Genomic DNA, 17500 nt, shown 5'->3' with positions numbered 1-17500 from the left:
AGTCCCAACACCCTAACTAGTGCACACTACACACGTCCCTACACCCTAACTAGTGCACACTACACTAGTCCCAACACCCTAACTAGTGCACACTACACTAGTCCCAACACCCTAACTAGTGCACACTACACTAGTCCCAACACCCTAACTAGTGCACACTACACTAGTCCCTACACCCTAACTAGTGCACACTACACTAGTCCCTACACCCTAACTAGTGCACACTACACTAGTCCCTACACCCTAACTAGTGCACACTACACTAGTCCCTACACCCTAACTAGTGCACACTACACACACGTGGGACACGGACAGAGCGGATAAAGCAGGTGGAGCAGATGGCGCAGTTCCTCACCCATGAACCTCTGGATGGTGGTCTCCTGGGCTGTGACGTCCTCCTGCAGATCCACCAGGCTGGAGATCAGGGCTCTGATGTCGGAGCTCTCAGTGAACCCAGACAACACATTAGTACTGGTTATGAGCTCCAATTCTCCATCATCTCCACCTTCTACATCCTGAAGCTCCATTGTGTCTTATTCAGGTGAAAATCTCACTTATTTTACCTTCAGATCAACACTATGTTCAGCGCCTTTTACAGGATCCAAGCTTCTTAAATGATCCCCAATAATTTCTCTCCTTCTGAAATCTAATATCCAGCTAATATTCACTAACAAGCCTCTGCTGCGTCTCTGTGCTTGTTGTCGCAATGTTGACGTCGCGTCTGACATACGGAACCCCAGAGCGTTCAACTCGTCCTTACAGAAACGCGATTTGTTTTTTCCCCAACACTACAATTACGCATTTTCAGTCTCTCTAATATAATCAACTCAAATCCTTACCATCAGTTGCTTCTCAGTAGCCTGTAAAATGGTCAACAACTGACTAATTGTAAATAATGTTTCAGTATACGAGGATAAGTTATATAAAGGTTAGATTGACTGACAGGAAGTGAACCTAAACAAACACACAAGCCAATTAATACCTTTTTAAGGCCTTGTATTTTAATCATATTCTTCAATTACACCATTAATAGATCTCCTTTGTTAATTAGCTGTTTCACCGTTTATAAAAAAAAAAAATGCTTCAATCAACTTCCTTTTAAAACCTTCTTCTTATCACACTGTAAAATGTGACTATTGACCCATGACCCAGGTCCTTCCTTACTGCTTTAGCATCAATACGTCTTTAATAAACCTTTAATATACAATTATAAAGCTCTACATGTCTTAGCTTTACTTCTCCACTGATGCTGGACTCTTAATCCTCCAAAACAAATTTGACTTGACACTTTTGGGGCAGATGGTTTAGTGCTCTCGACCCCAGACTTTGGATCTCTTTACTACCATCTCTTTGACTTTTGTTTTTCACTTCATTTTGTTTCACATCATAAAACCTGTGTATGTATGTGTTTGTGTGTGTTTGTCTGTGTGTGTGTATGTGTATGTATGTGTTTGTCTGTGTGTGTATGTGTTTGTGTGTGTTTGTCTGTGTGTGTATGTGTGTTTGTGTGTGTATGTGTTTGTCTGTGTGTGTGGGTGTGTATATATGTGTGTATATGTGTGTGTATGTATGTGTCTGTGAATGTGTGTATGTATGTGTGTATATGTGTGTGTATGTATGTCTGTGAGTGTGTGTTTGTGTGTGTATGTGTGTGTTGACCCCAGACTTTGGATCTCTTTACTACCATCTCTTTGACTTTTGTTTTTCACTTCATTTTGTTTCACATCATAAAACCTGTGTATGTTTGTGTACTGTATGTGTGTTTGTGTGTAGGTGTGTGAGTGTGCAGTACCTCAGGTTATTCTCCATATCTCCATAAATCTATGGTGTGACTTGGATGCAGAGCCTATCCTGGGAACCCTGGGTGTGAGGACGGAATATATTACACCTCACATGTGATGGCATTCCGTCTCGTACACATTTATACACTCCTTCACACTTAGGGGCGATTTAGCATAGCCAATACAACCATGAGCATGTTTCCCGAACAGGGAAGCGGATTAAACCTGTGAAACTCCCGAGACTTATTACATTAACAGATTTAATAATTTGTCAAAATAATTTAAATAATAATTTGTCAAAATACTTGAAATCTCTTCAAGCCTTAACATGAATAACTGTCATTTATTAATTAATAGAAAATGTCATGACATAAACCATTATAGTACCAACAAAGAGACATTTTAAATATTTATTTATTAAGTTCAGACTTTATTTGATTTATGTACATTTGTCATAAGATGCACTTTAAGACTAGAACATGCTGTTCAGTGAGCAAGAAGTGAAACCTCTGATTAATCAAGTCAAGAAGTCAAGCTTTTATTGTTATTGTATTGTATTGTATTGTATTGTATTCAACACGTGCTGTTAATTAACCGTAAGAGGAAACATCAATGTAACGTCCAGTGTGAATAACCAGCACGGCGCTGTTAAGCTGTGGAATGTTCAGGAGGTGTTGAATTTAGTCTGTATTGTCTTGTATAGTATAATGTTATTTATGTCTGTACTTTTGAGAGTCACAAACAGCTGGAACCAAATTCCTTGTGTGTGTCAACACACTTGGCCGATAAACCTGATTCTGATTCTGATTCGTTTTTATTGAATACAGAAGTGCAGCTGAAAATCACGTGTTTATACTGTGTTAATGCGCTTGCTCTGATACGTTAGCATTTCTATAGCAACAGCTCAATAGCAGCGATGTGAACGACAAATGATTTACGTACTTTGTATAAAATAACATTTTATAAAAGCTTTGTGTGTGTGTATGTGTGTGTATATATATATATATATATATATATATATATATATATATATATATATATATATATATATATATATATATATATATATATATAAAATTTATAAATAAATAAAATGTGGAAATTGTCAGGAAGTTGGTGTGGTATAAGAGGAATAACTCAGCGTCAGAGAAACTTGCAGGCGTTAACAGTGAGTGTGTTTCAAAACATCTCTGTGCTGTTAATTATTTTCCTGTAGCAGCATATTTATATTTATTTATTTATTTATTCAACCCACTATGAGTAGAGGAAAAAAACGTTCAGCGATCAGAACAACCAATACTGAAAACTGATTTTTCTACTTTGAAAGCTCCTTCATGATGCGTAGCGACGAGCCCCTGTACCCGGTCCCGAAGTGATTCCAGTGGTTCAGGTAGTGGAACAGCTGGTACAGCTGATGTCGCTTTTCGAACCCGGGTGCTTTGGGGATGTTCTCGTAGTAGGCGTCGTAGAAGCGTTTCCCGAAGCCGCCGAACATGCCGCTGATCCCCAGCTCGAACTCGGCGTGGCCGTAAAACGAGGCCGGGTCGAAGATGAGTGGGCCGTCGGAGCACTCGGCTACGTTGCCGCTCCACAGGTCACCGTGAAGCAGCGCAGGTTCCACCTCCACGCCCTCAAACAGCTTCGGGATCTTTAGCTGAAACACAGACACGTGAACGTGCTGAACGTCTATCAAAATGTTAAAGTAGTTGTTTGTGTAGGCCTTCATTTCTTTAGACATTTCTGATGCAAGGTGTTAGCTTTTCAGCTGGGAGTTTGATCACAAACGCTAGCCAGCTAACTTTAGCTAGACAGCTAAATGACAGGACGAACAGAGCACAAAGGAACAAAGGAAAAAAAATCAAGTAATTTAAAATGCACTGTTATTCACCTGGCTTGTCCGACTCATTGTTAGCTAGCTAGTTATCCGGCTAGCTTGCTACACCTCAGGTTTTTTTTGTTTGTTTGAGAATTTCTCTTCCTTTGGCTAAATAAAAACACTACACATGAGCACAGTTCGATTCGCTTTGAATAAACTCCTTTCCTGCCTTGTAAAAACTCGATAAACCGCTGTATCTCCTGAGGTGAAACTAATTCGGCTCTTCTGGGTTTTAGGCTACGCTGTAATCCATCTCCCAAATGAAGAGCTAAAAAAAGGAGCACATCATTAAAAGCCTTGTGCGTGTTCGGTTCAGATCCAGCAGCCAGCCAGTGGCTATAATGTTATTAAGCATGTTCAGGGTTTTAATTGGCTAAAATCTACTTTGTCTTCACATAAATCATCTATTACTACTGTTTCTTTTCTTACCTGGAGGCTGGCCCATAATTCCCTGGCCTCTCGGTCTCCATACGACTGCTCCACTAATCCCACCTGGTACTGAAGTCTTTGCTGGGCGTAAAAGGAAACCCAGTCGTCCTGCCAGTCGTTCACCTGCAGGGACGGAGACGAGAGACATTCATCACTTGTTTATAAGTGAGCGTGCTAATTTTATACCTGACCTGATTTACACCACTTAAAAAAAAAAATCCAGTGTATCCAAACCTCATAATAGGTCATAATTCTGAGATTGCAACTCACATCTTTGAGGAACTATCTCATATATTCAATATCTTGAAGTTAGGAGATAATTATTAGAGGACAATTTAGGGCAGTGGTGGCTCGAGTGGTTAAAGCACTGGGTTGTTGATCGGACGATCGGATTTAAGCTTGAGCACTGCCAAGCTGCCAGCATTGGGGCCCTTAACCCTCCCTGCTCTAGGGGAGCTGCAACATGGCTGAACCTGCGCTCTGACCCCAACCTCCAAAGTTGGGATATCCAAAGAAGGAATTTCACTGTGCTGTAATGTATATGTGACAAGCAAATGCTTCTATTCTATATTCCATTCTATTTGTATAGTTTTCAGTTAAGGTAGGAGACATTATATTGGCAAGGAACATCAAAATTTTGAGATAACGAGTCATAATTATGAGATACTGATCTTCTACTTCCCCCTTTTCCTGTTAGGGGTCACCACAGAGAATCATCTGTTTCCACCTAACTCTATCCTCGGCATCCTTTACTCTTTGTCCGTCCTCTTGACCCCTTACCTGCAGCTCCGTCTCCAACATCCTACTCCCTTCTTTGTACATGTCCAAACCATCTCAATCTAGTCTCTCTGTCCTTGTCCCCAAAACAGCCAACCTGAGCTGTCCCTCTGATGCGCTCGTTCCTAATCCTGTCCATCCTCGTCACTCCTACAGAGAACCTCAACATCCTCATCTCTGCTACCTCCATCTCTGCCTCATGTCTTTTCCTCACTGCGACAGTCTCTAACCCATACAGCAGAGCTGCTCTCACTGCTGTCTTCTACACCTTTCCTTTGATTCATGCTAACACTCTTCTGCCACACACACAACACACCTGACACTTTTCTCCACCCACTCCAACCTGCACTCGGCTCTTCACCTCTATCTTAGATTTTAAAATAGCAATAGAAATAGCATCAGAATTATAAAATCAAAAATCGTAATCATGATATGATGTGATATTTGTGAAAGTCACAATTCAGATACAAGGTCATAATTCCAAGGAACCATCGCACCATCTCATGACTTAGTATCTCAAATCTGTGACTTTAATGAACATTGTCTTTCATAATTATGAAATGCCAAGTCTGGATGTAGCAGATCGTTTTCACAGTCATGACACAACACAAACACCATATGGACCTAACACGTATCAAAAAACACAAGTAAAAACGGTTTTGTGTGGAAGGGCACCTTTAAATAAGTATATGTGTTATAATGATGTATTATAATGAACAGGAAATGTGTTTCCATACCAGAGCGATGTAGCCACAACAGGTTTTGACGTGGAAACCGAATTTTTCAATAACCTGATCTTCGGCCTGGCTGGTTCCTTTTCCTGCACAGATACACAACTAAAACTTTAACATCAGGAAAACTGCATTAAGTTTCCTTTGCTACACGTCTGAAAATCCTTCACATGCTCCAATAGTAAGAATGAGTAAAAACTTTAAAAAAAAAAAAGTGTGTTTTTTATTTTTACATGTATCTCAGACACCAGTGCATCTCTTACCAACAGTTTGTTCCTCCTTCTTCTGTTTGTCTTTCTGTCGTTTATTGTGGAGGTGCAGATCCGCTAGCTGCTCCCCCAACTTACCCGCGTACCTTTAGAAACAATACAGAGGAAATGCTTTTCATTTTTTTTTTTTTAAATGTACATCTTTACTAAAAACAAATATTTTTATAGTAGGGTTAAATATTGTTATTTTTACATCTTTTTTTTTTTTTTACATTTTTTTTCTTTCTATTTCTTTTGGAAATATTTGGCGCGTTCTAAAATGGCCAGATTTTCTGACACGTGGTGAATATATCTGTCTATCTTGTAATAATGAATAAATAAAACATTATGACGAAACAAAATGCTCCATGATTAGCGTCGCTTGTTACATCCAGTGTTGTATAAAGTACTAGAAAGCAATACTTGAGTAAAAGTACAAGTATCGTACTAGAAAAAGACTTTGGTAGAAGTGAAAGTTACCTTTTAGAATATTACTCAAGTAAAAGTCTTAAAGTATCTGATATTTACTGTACTTAAGTATCAAAAGTCATTTTCTGATATTTAATGTACTTAAGTATTTGAAGTAAAAATAAAAAGTAAAATTTCAGTGATTTTCTGTAGACATAAGATCAGGGGCGGTTCTAGGGTCTCATCTTTAGGGGGTTTTAGTCCTCAGTGAGAATTAAAAACAAGAAGAGTTTTATATTATATATTATATGACTACATAGTAAGCCAAAAGTTATGGTATTATTTAATGGCAAAAGTGGACACCAAAATGTTATGCATGATGTAATGATGTCAGTCTTGAATCAGATCAGTTCATGTGTGTGTGCATTCTCTACAAACAGTGTGTCCAATGAATGCAGTCATTAATAAACAAATATTCACAAGACAAAGAATAAATCAATAAATGTTTTTTTTTAGTATTGAATGGATTGTTTGCATTAATATTTTATTTGTGCTACAACTCTGGTAATAAGAATAGTGACATTTCACTGCTTTTGGTTGCCGTCTTTGCGGCTTTCCGCCGATTAACGTTATAGATAAATGTCTCCAGCTCTGACTGCGCGTGCACGCTGAGCGTCCCTGTGCTTCTCCGTATAGCGTGCGGAGCGTAATGTAATCTAGGAGCAGTGATTCACCAAACCTCCCTTATTGCAGTCACACACATTTCTTCTGATTTTATTTTGTAGTAATGAGTAACGAAGACATTTAGTGGAAATATAACGGAGTAAAAGTAGACATTTTATCTAGGAAATGTAGTGGAGTAAAAGTGAAAGTTGACATAAATTTAAATAGCGAAGTAAAGTACAGATACGTGACATTTCTACTTAAGTACAGTAACGAAGTATTTGTACTCCGTTACATTACAACACTGGTTACATCTCGAATACATTTGTGTAAGAAATAATGATCATTTATGTTCCAGATACAGCAGGTTGGATACATAATTGTTAGCCTTGTGACACTTAAATCTATTTAAATCTATACAGTATATAAATTAAATCTTTTAAAGCTTTTTAATGAAGCCTTGCTGCTATATAATGCTAATTAAATGTCGGTACAAATGTCAACGATTTCTGGTGTTTTATGTATTTTAATTTACTGATTATTATTATCATCCTCTTTATTCTGTAATTGTACAACACTTTGGTACAGTATTTGGTTTTAAAGTGCTTTATAAACTTGGGTTTTAGTATTAAAGCTAACTAGCAATCATGCTAACTTCTTTTCTGCTAAATGTTTCTGCTGAGCGTTATATCACATTCGTTCTAGTGGCATCTAGTGGTCAAAACGATGAAGTGCAACAATCTCTTTTTAACTTTTTAATTTTTTTTTATTTGATTTTTTTATACACGGGCAAGCTTTTAGAAAATGTACACAAATTTCTTATAAACAACCATCCTAATATGTCATTACGAATACTTTGTAATGTATTCCTTCTTTCTTAGTTCCAAAACTACAAAGTATCTCCGTATCGATGACTCAAACCACCGTTTCCCCGAACGACCTTTAAACTTCAAAATTTGCACTGCCTATGAATCCGTTTCCAAAATAGTCATGTTCTTGTGTCCGAAATCAAAGTTTCTGGGGTTTTTTTCTGATGTGCCGGAGTTTCATGTTAGTGATGCACATCAGTTTATATAAACACCAGAATTAAACATAGGATATAAATAAATTTAAACATTTGTACATTTAAATGTTCTTAAATGATGAAGCTGTCGTTTACGTTCTTGCACCAGGTCGCACCACTGTTGTGCTTCTTGGTTGTATAATCCATGCATTAAACTAACCTGTTTAAGGATTTCATGTCGATGTGCTCCATGATGAACATGGCTCCTCCTGATTCCATATCCACCACCTTCCATGGCTTGGGCACACGGATCGTGTTGGTGGACAGGATGGCCTCCAGGCTGGCCTTCTCTCCGTCGAACATGCATCTGGCCTGAGTGAACAGGGAACAGGTTCTGCTCATGGTTTGGTTTCATGTTGTTGTAATCGTGAACTAAAGTCTGAAAAGAGCTTGCTGTATTAAAGCAAGCGTGTTTTTTTTTTTTTATTAAAGAAAACACTGGGGGGTCACGGTGGCTTAGTGGTTAGCACGTTCGCCTCACACCTCCAGGGTTGGGGGTTCGATTCCCGCCTCCACCTTGTGTGTGTGGAGTTTGCATGTTCTCCCCGTGCCTCGGGGGTTTCCTCCGGGTGCTCCGGTTTCCTCCCCCGGTCCAAAGACATGCATGGTAGGTTGATTGGCATCTCTGGAAAATTGTCCCTAGTGTGTGATTGCGTGAGTGAATGAGTGTGTGTGTGTGCCCTGCGATGGGTTGGCACTCCGTCCAGGGTGTATCCTGCCTTGATGCCCGATGACGCCTGAGATAAGCACAGGCTCCCCGTGACCCGAGGTAGTTCGGATAAGCGGTAGAAGATGAATGAGTGAATGAATGAAGAAAACACTGGAAACTTGCTGCGATGTGATGTAAGAGGTGTCAAAAAGATTAACGCGACGAGAATGAAAATAAATTTGTGATGCAAATTACAAAGTAAAAGTAAAATTACAAGCACAGGATCCTTCTTTTAAACTCCTAGCAGCGAGACGGATACATAACGACGTTCCGCGAGATCCGTAGAATCGTGTTCACACACCGGAACGTTCAGAAGGATACGGCTGAAAGCGTCCTGCACGTCGGTGTAGGAACAGAACACGCTTGATATATCACTTTGCTTGTCTTTCCTAATTTTAAGTTGCTTCGGATAAAAGCATCTTCTAAATAAACAAATGTAAGTAAAAAAATCTGTGATTTTGGCAGCTGAAGACTACTAAGATTTCTTTCTCATGAGGTCTCGGGGAGTTTTCCCTTCGCCTTTCACGTCGGAGACGAACGTACACACGATTTATCGCGAAGTCTGATGCGAATAATACGTCGATCATCTGTAGACTTGGATATAAAGTATAATAAAGAGATAAAGCAGAACTACAAAGCAGGATAAAGATGATCGTGGATCATATTAGTTGGTGTAATTGTGCACTAAAAGGATTACTTTCATGTGCACACTGTTTGTGTGTGTGATGTTTAGTTCCCTGTAAACAAGCACCTGTGTTTTGTGGTTGATTTTAGTGAACACAGTACAGGAGTCTGTTCTGTAGCTCTGACCCTCACTGATACAACCTCCTCCTGATGACCCCACAGGTGTCACCGTGCTGCAGCTCAGCTCTCTCTTTAACAGCTCCTCCATCACTGACCCTGTTTATACACCAACGCTGTTTATAACGCGTTATAACGCCCCTCACAACGGTAGAACGGATCCGGTTCGTGCAGATGGGGTTAGTTTCTTATTTAGTTACTTATTTGTTATATAAAAGCCAAATAAAACGCAAGTAAATATAAGTGTTTATAATCTCGTTCCGGACGCGTACAATAAGCACTGGCACATTGAGCAGGAGTGAAAGTCTACGCATGCGCGGTGCGAATCAGGCAGCGTTCTATTGCCGGAAGTAAAAGCAATTGGTTTTCAAAACATCAAAATATACACGTTTGTTTTTTTTTTTTGTTTTTTTTTTAAAATACATGTTTCTAGGACTTAATACTTAATATTAATAACACTTAGAAGTTTAAAAATAGTTGTTTAATGATCTAATAATAACAACAATAATAATAATTGTTAATAACTAATAATAATAATAATAATAATAAAACAACAAATAATAATAATAATAATAATAATAATAATAATAATAAAAGAATAAAAACAACAATAATAATAATAATAATAACAATAATTAAAGCTGCAAGCAGCATTTCCCGGGTTCAAGCGTTTAAGGCCTTAAAGGATTTTCACATACACAAAGTATGCGCTTCGCTTCGCTTCGCTTCGCGCTTGAACCCTAATAAATCATTATAATCAGAATCAGGTTTATTGGCCAAGTGTGTTGACACACACACAGAATTTGGTTCCAGCTGTTTGTGACTCTCAAAAGTACAGACATAAATAACATTATACTATACAAGAAACCGCAGACGATGTGATACAATATAGACAGAACGAGTATTAAATATAAATACAGAATATATGATCAGTTATGTACATAAAGTGTGAGCAGTGCACGGTAGTGCAAATAATAGTATTGTGTAATATTATGCTTTTGTACAATATGCAGCAGCAGTAGTCTGTGTAACATATACGGATGATGTGATGACTGACAGTTCTGATAATGCAGTGCTTGCAGTTCATGCAGATATGAAGCAGGGAATATAATTATGGTAATAATAATAAAAACAACAACAATAATAATAATAACAATAAAAAACTACTAACTACTACTACTACTACTGCTACTACTACTAACAATAAAAAAATACTACTACTACTACTACTACTAATAATAATAATAATAATAATAACAATAAAAAACAACAATAACATTAATAATAATAATAATAATATACATTTTCACTGAAATCATAGAATGATTTGGTTTACTTATTTTTGTTACATATGTGCCTTCTGATGTGATTAAAACACTACTAAGGTTTTGGATGAAAGATTGTCCTTCATTATTATTCAACAACAATCAGTTTTCCTGGTGTGTACGTACATTCTATCATGTGTACAGTTGAACATTTCTAAACCAAAACTGGTAACACACACACACACACACCACATGCACACCACACACACACACACACACACACACACACACACACACACACACACACATGCACACACCTTCCAGGCAAGTCAGATGTGCTCGTTAGCATCTCTGTGGTAAATGTATTAAATGAGTAAAATGTGAGAAATGGCCCTTTCTCACATTGGCCTGAAGATGGCAGTGTCTAACATTACTGACATGACCATCAATGAACACTATTAAGACTGACATTGCTCTTTCAAATTGCATAACAAGAAGCATCTATGATTTAAATGATTGTTTCAAGCTATAAAGATATATGTTTCAAGATATATATTAATCAATAAAAATCAATTTAGACAATTTGTTTAACTGTTAATTTGTTATTTAAAATGTGATTTATGAAATAACAAAACTATACAGAAATACATCAGAAAGATTAATAGCAAGAATAATAAATGAGCTACAGAAAATGTAGTGGTAGTAATAAATCTGTTAAATTTATGTAGCACCTTTCCACCGCTTAAGAATGCTTTATATTCCAAGTTAATGCTCATGTGTGAGAAGACAAATAAATAAAATTGGCAGACAGCGACAAATGGATGAGAACAAACCCGAAACCAGATATGGAGACGAAGACAAACAAAAGAGGAATGATAAAAAATATTTCAGCTGTGAAGAGCCAAAGTGCTGAAGAAATAATGTTGTGGTTTAAAAGTTTTTGAGCAGTGATGGAAAATGATCTACCTAATGATCTGTATTAATGGATTAAAAGATAAGTAAACATAGAAACACACCACGTTGGTGTAACGCTTTTCCGTGAGACACCCACAAACGTGTTGACGTGGCCGTGCGAGAGCTGCCGCGATTCTGCCGGCAATCACGTTTAATGCGTGGCTGTGAGACGACACCACAGCAGCTACAAAGCTGCATATTTCAATTTCCACATTATTTGTGGGCCTTTTTACGGCTTTATAATGACCCGCAGATTCCTTAATGATCTGCAATTCATCACGTCCCCGAGGCCCGATCGTCGGCTCCGGCCTCAGGCGAGGGAAAACCCCAGCGGCATCCAGCAGTAAAGCCGACGTATCGACTGACATTTTCTCTGTATTCGACTCTCGCTGCACAATCTACATCACTAAGCAACTCTCCCTCAGGGAAAGGAGCACTTAATTACAGGAATTTAAGATGTCCTTTCATCTTATTTTTCCATCTTCTCCTGATGATGACTTTGACACATGTGATTGAGTCGTGTGATTTCTGGTGACTTTCTGCAGTGTCATAATCAGCAGAGAAACACGATTAGGAGCCGAGTCGTCCCCAGAGCGGCATAATTAAACACGATGATGGCTTACTCTGTTGCTTTTCCTGTTGTTACTCGACTAGTGTGTTGAAAGCCACCGCCTGAACCCACACCATGGAGCTACACGGCGACGGCGACCAGAAGGGAGGTGGAAGGGACAGAAGCAGCAGCTCATTCATCATTCATTCATTCATCTTCTACCGCTTATCCGAACTACCTCGGGTCACGGGGAGCCTGTGCCTATCTCAGGCGTCATCGGGCATCAAGGCAGGATACACCCTGGACGGAGTGCCAACCCATCACAGGGCAAGAAGCAGCAGCTGATGAGAACATTTTTGTGTTAGATGAAGCCAATTTTACAGCCAACTACACGTTTAGGGGCTATGGATTTTATTCTCTATTGCTTCTTTAATGGAACCTGAACATCTTTCAGTATAAAATGTAGAGGTGAGCATTATGAAATAAAATCGGAGAATTGCATCAGGACCGTTGTTGTGTGAAGGAAAACCTTCAGAGCTTTTGGTTGCAGATAAGATAAAATAACATAATATTCCTGAAGGAAATTCTTTTGCCAGAGATTGTTATAATTAAGTTCTGTTCCCTACTGAAGGAGGAGCAGTTATAGAGTTTGATGGGTGTGGTTGTCTTCAGTGGTCTCGGTCTACAGCTGAATGTTCTCCAGTAGGACTCCAGTGTCTCATACAGGGGGTGTAATGTGTTGTCAAGGAGTCTGAGAAGTTTCCTCAGCATTCTCCTCTCAGACACTTCAACCAGAAATACCAGCTCAACTCGTATGACAGAGACCGCTTTCCTAATAAGCTTTTTAAGTCTGTTGGCATCTGCAGTCTTCACCCACCTACCTCAGTACACCACAACGTAGAAGATGATGCTGGTTCCCACAGAGTGGTGCAACATCTCCAGCATGGTTCTGCAGACATTAAAGGGCCAGAGGATCCTAAGGAAGTACAGGTGACGCTGACCTTTCTTATACAGTGCATCAGTGCTTTTGGTCCATTCCAGCTGATTGTGTGTGTATCACTGTACAGTTCTGTGAGGACGCTGATGGTACATTGGTTCATGCTCTGGGTTACTGCTCAGAAAGTCAGGGGTTAAGCTTCCACTGTCGGGGCCATTGAGCAAGGCCTTTAAACCTCTTCTTCTTCTTCTTTCTTCTTCCTTCTTCTTCTCACAAGATTACAGTCTGACTCTTTACTCTTTCTCAAGAAAAAAACTCTGTTACATGCTGCATGCTCTTGGTTACAACAGTTTAAAAATGACGACATCTTTTGTTCCTGTATGGGGGAAAAAGACTATCAGTCAAACGCCTATTAGCTTAACACCATTTTTGCTTAACACCATCCAACATCTTATCGATATCATTTTTTTCTTTTGACGTAGGAATTCCTTTACAAAGCAGAAGTAAGTCAACAAATGAATACTGTGACTGTGATTGTACATCTGCTTTATTCTATTTTTTTATCATTAAAACAGAATTTTTTTTATCAGAAAAAGGAAAAAAAAATAGCTAAACGTGTTAACGGTAATAACCCACGATTTACTGTTACATGAATCTGAATTCCATTTTTTTGTTATTATATAATAAATGTAAAAGTGTTGATCTTTTAGTTTGTGATATTTGTCTAACTGTTTTTTTTTTTTTTTTTTGAGTTTGTAATATGATGTACAGTACTGTGCAAAAGTTTTAGGCAGGTGTGAAAAAATGCTGTAAACAAAGAATGCTTTTAAAAATGGAAGTGTTAAACATTTATTTGCATAAATGAACAAAATGCAGTGAAGGAACAAAAGAGAAATCTAAATCAAATCAATATTTGCTGTGACCACCGTTTGCCTTCGAAACAGCAGCGATTCTTCTAGGTACACTCGCACGCAGTTTTTGAAGGAACTCGGCTGGTAGGTTGTTCCAAACATCTTGGAGAACTCACCGCAGATCTTCTGTGGATGTCGGCTTTCTCACATCCTTCTGTCTCTTCATGTAATCCCAGACACACTCGATGATGTTGAGATCAGGGCTCTGTGGGGGTCGTGCCATCACTTCATGCTGATTTGAAAGCAAAAGGTAGTAACACCAAATATTGATTTGATTTAGATTTTTCTTTTGTTTGCTCACTTTGCATTTTGTAAATTGACAGAAATAAACACTCATTATTTATATTTCTGAAAGTATTCTTTGTTTACAGCATTTTTTCACACCTGCCTAAAACATTTGCACAGTACTGTATTTCTGCCGGGGGTCACGGTGGCTTAGTGGTTAGCACGTTCGCCTCACACCTCCAGGGTTGGGGTTCGATTCCCGCCTCCACCTTGTGTGTGTGGAGTTTGCATGTTCTCCCCGTGCCTCGGGGGTTTCCTCCGGGTACTCCGGTTTCCTCCCCCGGTCCAAAGACATGCATGGTAGGTTGATTGGCATCTCTGGAAAATTGTCCCTAGTGTGTGATTGTGTGAGTGAATGAGTGTGTGTGTGCCCTGTGATGGGTTGGCACTCCGTTCAGGGTGTATCCTGCCTTGATGCCCGATGACGCCTGGCACAGGCTCCCCGTGACCCGAGGTAGTTCGGATAAGCGGTAGAAAATGAGTGAGTGAGTGAATGTATTTCTGCCTACAATGGGATTGACATAAAGGTTCATATTCATCCGGATGAGAAAAAAAAAAAGTTAGTGGTAATAGTCATGCTGTGTTTGCATGGATTCAGGCTCACAAACGCACAACCTCCACTTGTACAGAGTAAATATACAGTATAAACACATTCACACGCCACACAACACTGAGCCGGGTGACTGAAAAAATGTATATGATATATAAATAAATAAAGAGCAGTAATTAAAATCTAAATCATACGCCGTAGTCATTTCTGTTAGACCTTCATCTCGTATGAAACGGCATTGCAATTTAAAATAAAACATTTCCCAGATTCCCCCAAGACACATTTAATCCTCCACACAACTCAAAAATAATTACGTCCTCCAGCCGAGCTTCAGCTGACTGACAAGCAGCAAATCTCAGAATCACCAGAACGAGCGGAAAGTGATACGAAGGCAGTAACGTCGAGAGTGATGCGTGTTTAAATGTAAAGGATCATCCGGCAGTGCGAGTACGGCTGTTAGGGGGGCGCTGCGTTATTGCTCCTGCGAGTACCTCGGAGGTGCATTTGAAAAGTCTTCTGCAGTAATTGTCAAGAGCAGGATGTATGTGTTACATTAGGTAGTGAAGGGGAGGAAAAAAAAAAATAAAGGCGTCGATTAAACCGTTCACGTCTCGTAGGAGATGTTTTAGCAAGCCTGGTTTGATGGCTGTACCGAAACGAACCCTGTGTACGAGTTCCCATCGAATACGAATCGGTCGAGAGCTTAAAAGGATGCGGTTGTTATTATAGTAATCACACCTGCTTTACTATTTAATCACATGGCATGGGTGTGTGTCATTAGGGAAACTGACTTTCCTGCATATTTCCTGCAGTTGCACCTTTTTAAGGACTTTTGCCTCCTCAGAACACACTGTACTGCTGAGGCGCTCATACATTCGGTAACGTTAAGCGACGGTGTAAATAAAGTTACTGAAATCTGGTTCACACGGTGGTGTGAGATGAGACCGAGATTTTCCCAGCTAAAAAATTAATCATTATCATCCGCTGGGACGCAGAACCGATCTTTTAATCAGTAATTAGACGTGAGGATTCGCATGGATCCAGAAGTTGAAGAGTAACTCTGGTTACTGACTAAATGCTGAATCAGTGCTTACATCTTCTCATCTTCACAGGACACGTGATCCTGCCTGACCTGGTGTCGCCGCCTCCTTCAACATAAACTGCGATTGTGCGTCGATCCAAAGGTCCGAGAAGATCACAGAGCCACAAATGTCGGCTTGTTTGTTCGCGTTTGCAGGGACGATGTCAACTATGTTTGGCTGTAAGATGTGGCGTTCTCTGTGGTACGTGGCCTTGCTGCTGGCCGCCTTGCTCATCGCTCTGCTCTACTACACCCCTTCTTTCCGATGTCTGACCCGAGAGCTCTCAGAACCCATCACAAACCCTGGACTCCGTGCCGTCTTGGTGCTCATCTGGCTCTGGCCCTTTAACCAGACCTTCGAGCTCGACCTCTGCAGCTCCCTCTTCAACATCCATGGCTGCGTCTTAACGGCCGACCGGGATTTTGTTGAGAAAGCCGACGGCGTCCTGATCCATCACAGGGACATCGCTTGGGATGCGTCGAATCTCCCGCGGGTTCTTCGTCCTACTCATCAGAAGTGGATCTGGATGAATTCAGAGTCACCGTCCAACACAGATCGGATCCCCGGCCTCGACGACCTGTTTAACGTCTCGCTCAGTTACCGCAAAGACTCTGACATAAGCGTGCCTTACGGCTCTCTCGTTCCGGTTGACGATGGATTTGAAGACTTTGTGGACATTCTACCTTCTGAAAAGGACAAGCTAGTGTGCTGGATCGTTAGCAACTACAAGCCGGAACACAGGAGAGTTCAGTACTACGAGCAGCTCAGCAAGTACGTCAAGGTTCACGTCTTCGGCGACTTTTTCGAGAAGCACGTTTCTGAGCAGGAATACAAAGACATTATCTCTGGCTGCAAGTTTTACTTGTCCTTCGAGAACTCCGCACACACGGACTACATCACCGAGAAGCTGTTCAACGCCCTGGATCTGGGCGCCGTCCCCGTCGTCTTTGGGCCGTCCAGAAAGAACTACGAGCGCTTCGTCCCTGGTGATGCCTTCATCCACGTGGACGACTTCCCTTCCATGAGGGCGCTGTCTAAGCACCTCTTCCTTTTACACAGGAACCAAGCCTTGTATGCGAGGTACTTCAGGTGGAGGAGACGTTTTCGTGTAAAGAAGACTTACTTCCCGGTGGAAAACGCCTGTCGGTCCTGTGAGTACATCCGACAGAACAGGCAATACCAGGTTCTTACAAATCTGTATCGGTGGTACTGGGATACGAGCCAAGAACTTGACCTGCCTCCGTCCTTCTACTAACCTGAACACAGCTTTCAGCTTCATGTTATTTCTTTTTCTTTTTTCCCTCAGATTCCTCAGGTAACTCATATATTTAAACATAAATCCTGCTTGTGTATGTTTTATGAATTAATTATTTCCCCCCAAGGTCTTTCATCACTGATCCTGAAAGCTGTCTTCAATTATCTCAGTTATTTAATTGAATGTTTCCAAAGCAACACGCTTCGGTCTCTTTCAGCTTGTGAG

At 40.1% G+C, this 17500-nt stretch overlaps 3 protein-coding genes across 3 annotated transcripts in view; 1 reads left to right on the top strand and 2 right to left on the bottom strand.

Moving 5' to 3' along the window:
- The window catches only part of tbcd (tubulin folding cofactor D), a 46700-nt gene extending 45972 nt beyond the window's left edge, over positions 1-728 (bottom strand). Inside the window, exon 1 of the mRNA XM_060897266.1 lies at positions 356-728. Within this exon, the coding sequence (XP_060753249.1) occupies positions 356-527 (172 nt within the window). The 5' untranslated portion in view covers positions 528-728. The remainder of the gene's footprint in view (positions 1-355) is intronic.
- Positions 729-2859: 2131 nt separating this feature from the next.
- Positions 2860-9792, bottom strand: fn3krp (fructosamine 3 kinase related protein). The gene is made up of 6 exons (XM_060857294.1): positions 9437-9792; positions 8137-8288; positions 5858-5949; positions 5601-5683; positions 4087-4209; positions 2860-3435 (listed from the first exon to the last, which is right to left on the bottom strand). The coding sequence occupies exons 1-6, from the start codon at positions 9575-9577 to the stop codon at positions 3097-3099; spliced, it is 930 nt and encodes a 309-aa protein (XP_060713277.1). The 5' UTR covers positions 9578-9792; the 3' UTR covers positions 2860-3096.
- Positions 9793-16053: 6261 nt separating this feature from the next.
- Positions 16054-17500, top strand: part of LOC132864135 (4-galactosyl-N-acetylglucosaminide 3-alpha-L-fucosyltransferase 9-like) — a 1611-nt gene continuing 164 nt past the window's right edge. The window contains exon 1 of the mRNA XM_060897395.1: positions 16054-17500. This exon is cut by the window's right edge and continues 164 nt beyond it. Within this exon, the coding sequence (XP_060753378.1) occupies positions 16148-17275 (1128 nt within the window). The 5' untranslated portion in view covers positions 16054-16147 and the 3' untranslated portion in view covers positions 17276-17500.

Source organism: Tachysurus vachellii, chromosome 21 (genome assembly GCF_030014155.1).
Source record: "Tachysurus vachellii isolate PV-2020 chromosome 21, HZAU_Pvac_v1, whole genome shotgun sequence".
Taxonomy (NCBI): Eukaryota; Metazoa; Chordata; class Actinopteri; order Siluriformes; family Bagridae; genus Tachysurus; species Tachysurus vachellii.
This window is presented reverse-complemented; position numbering and strand designations above follow the sequence as displayed.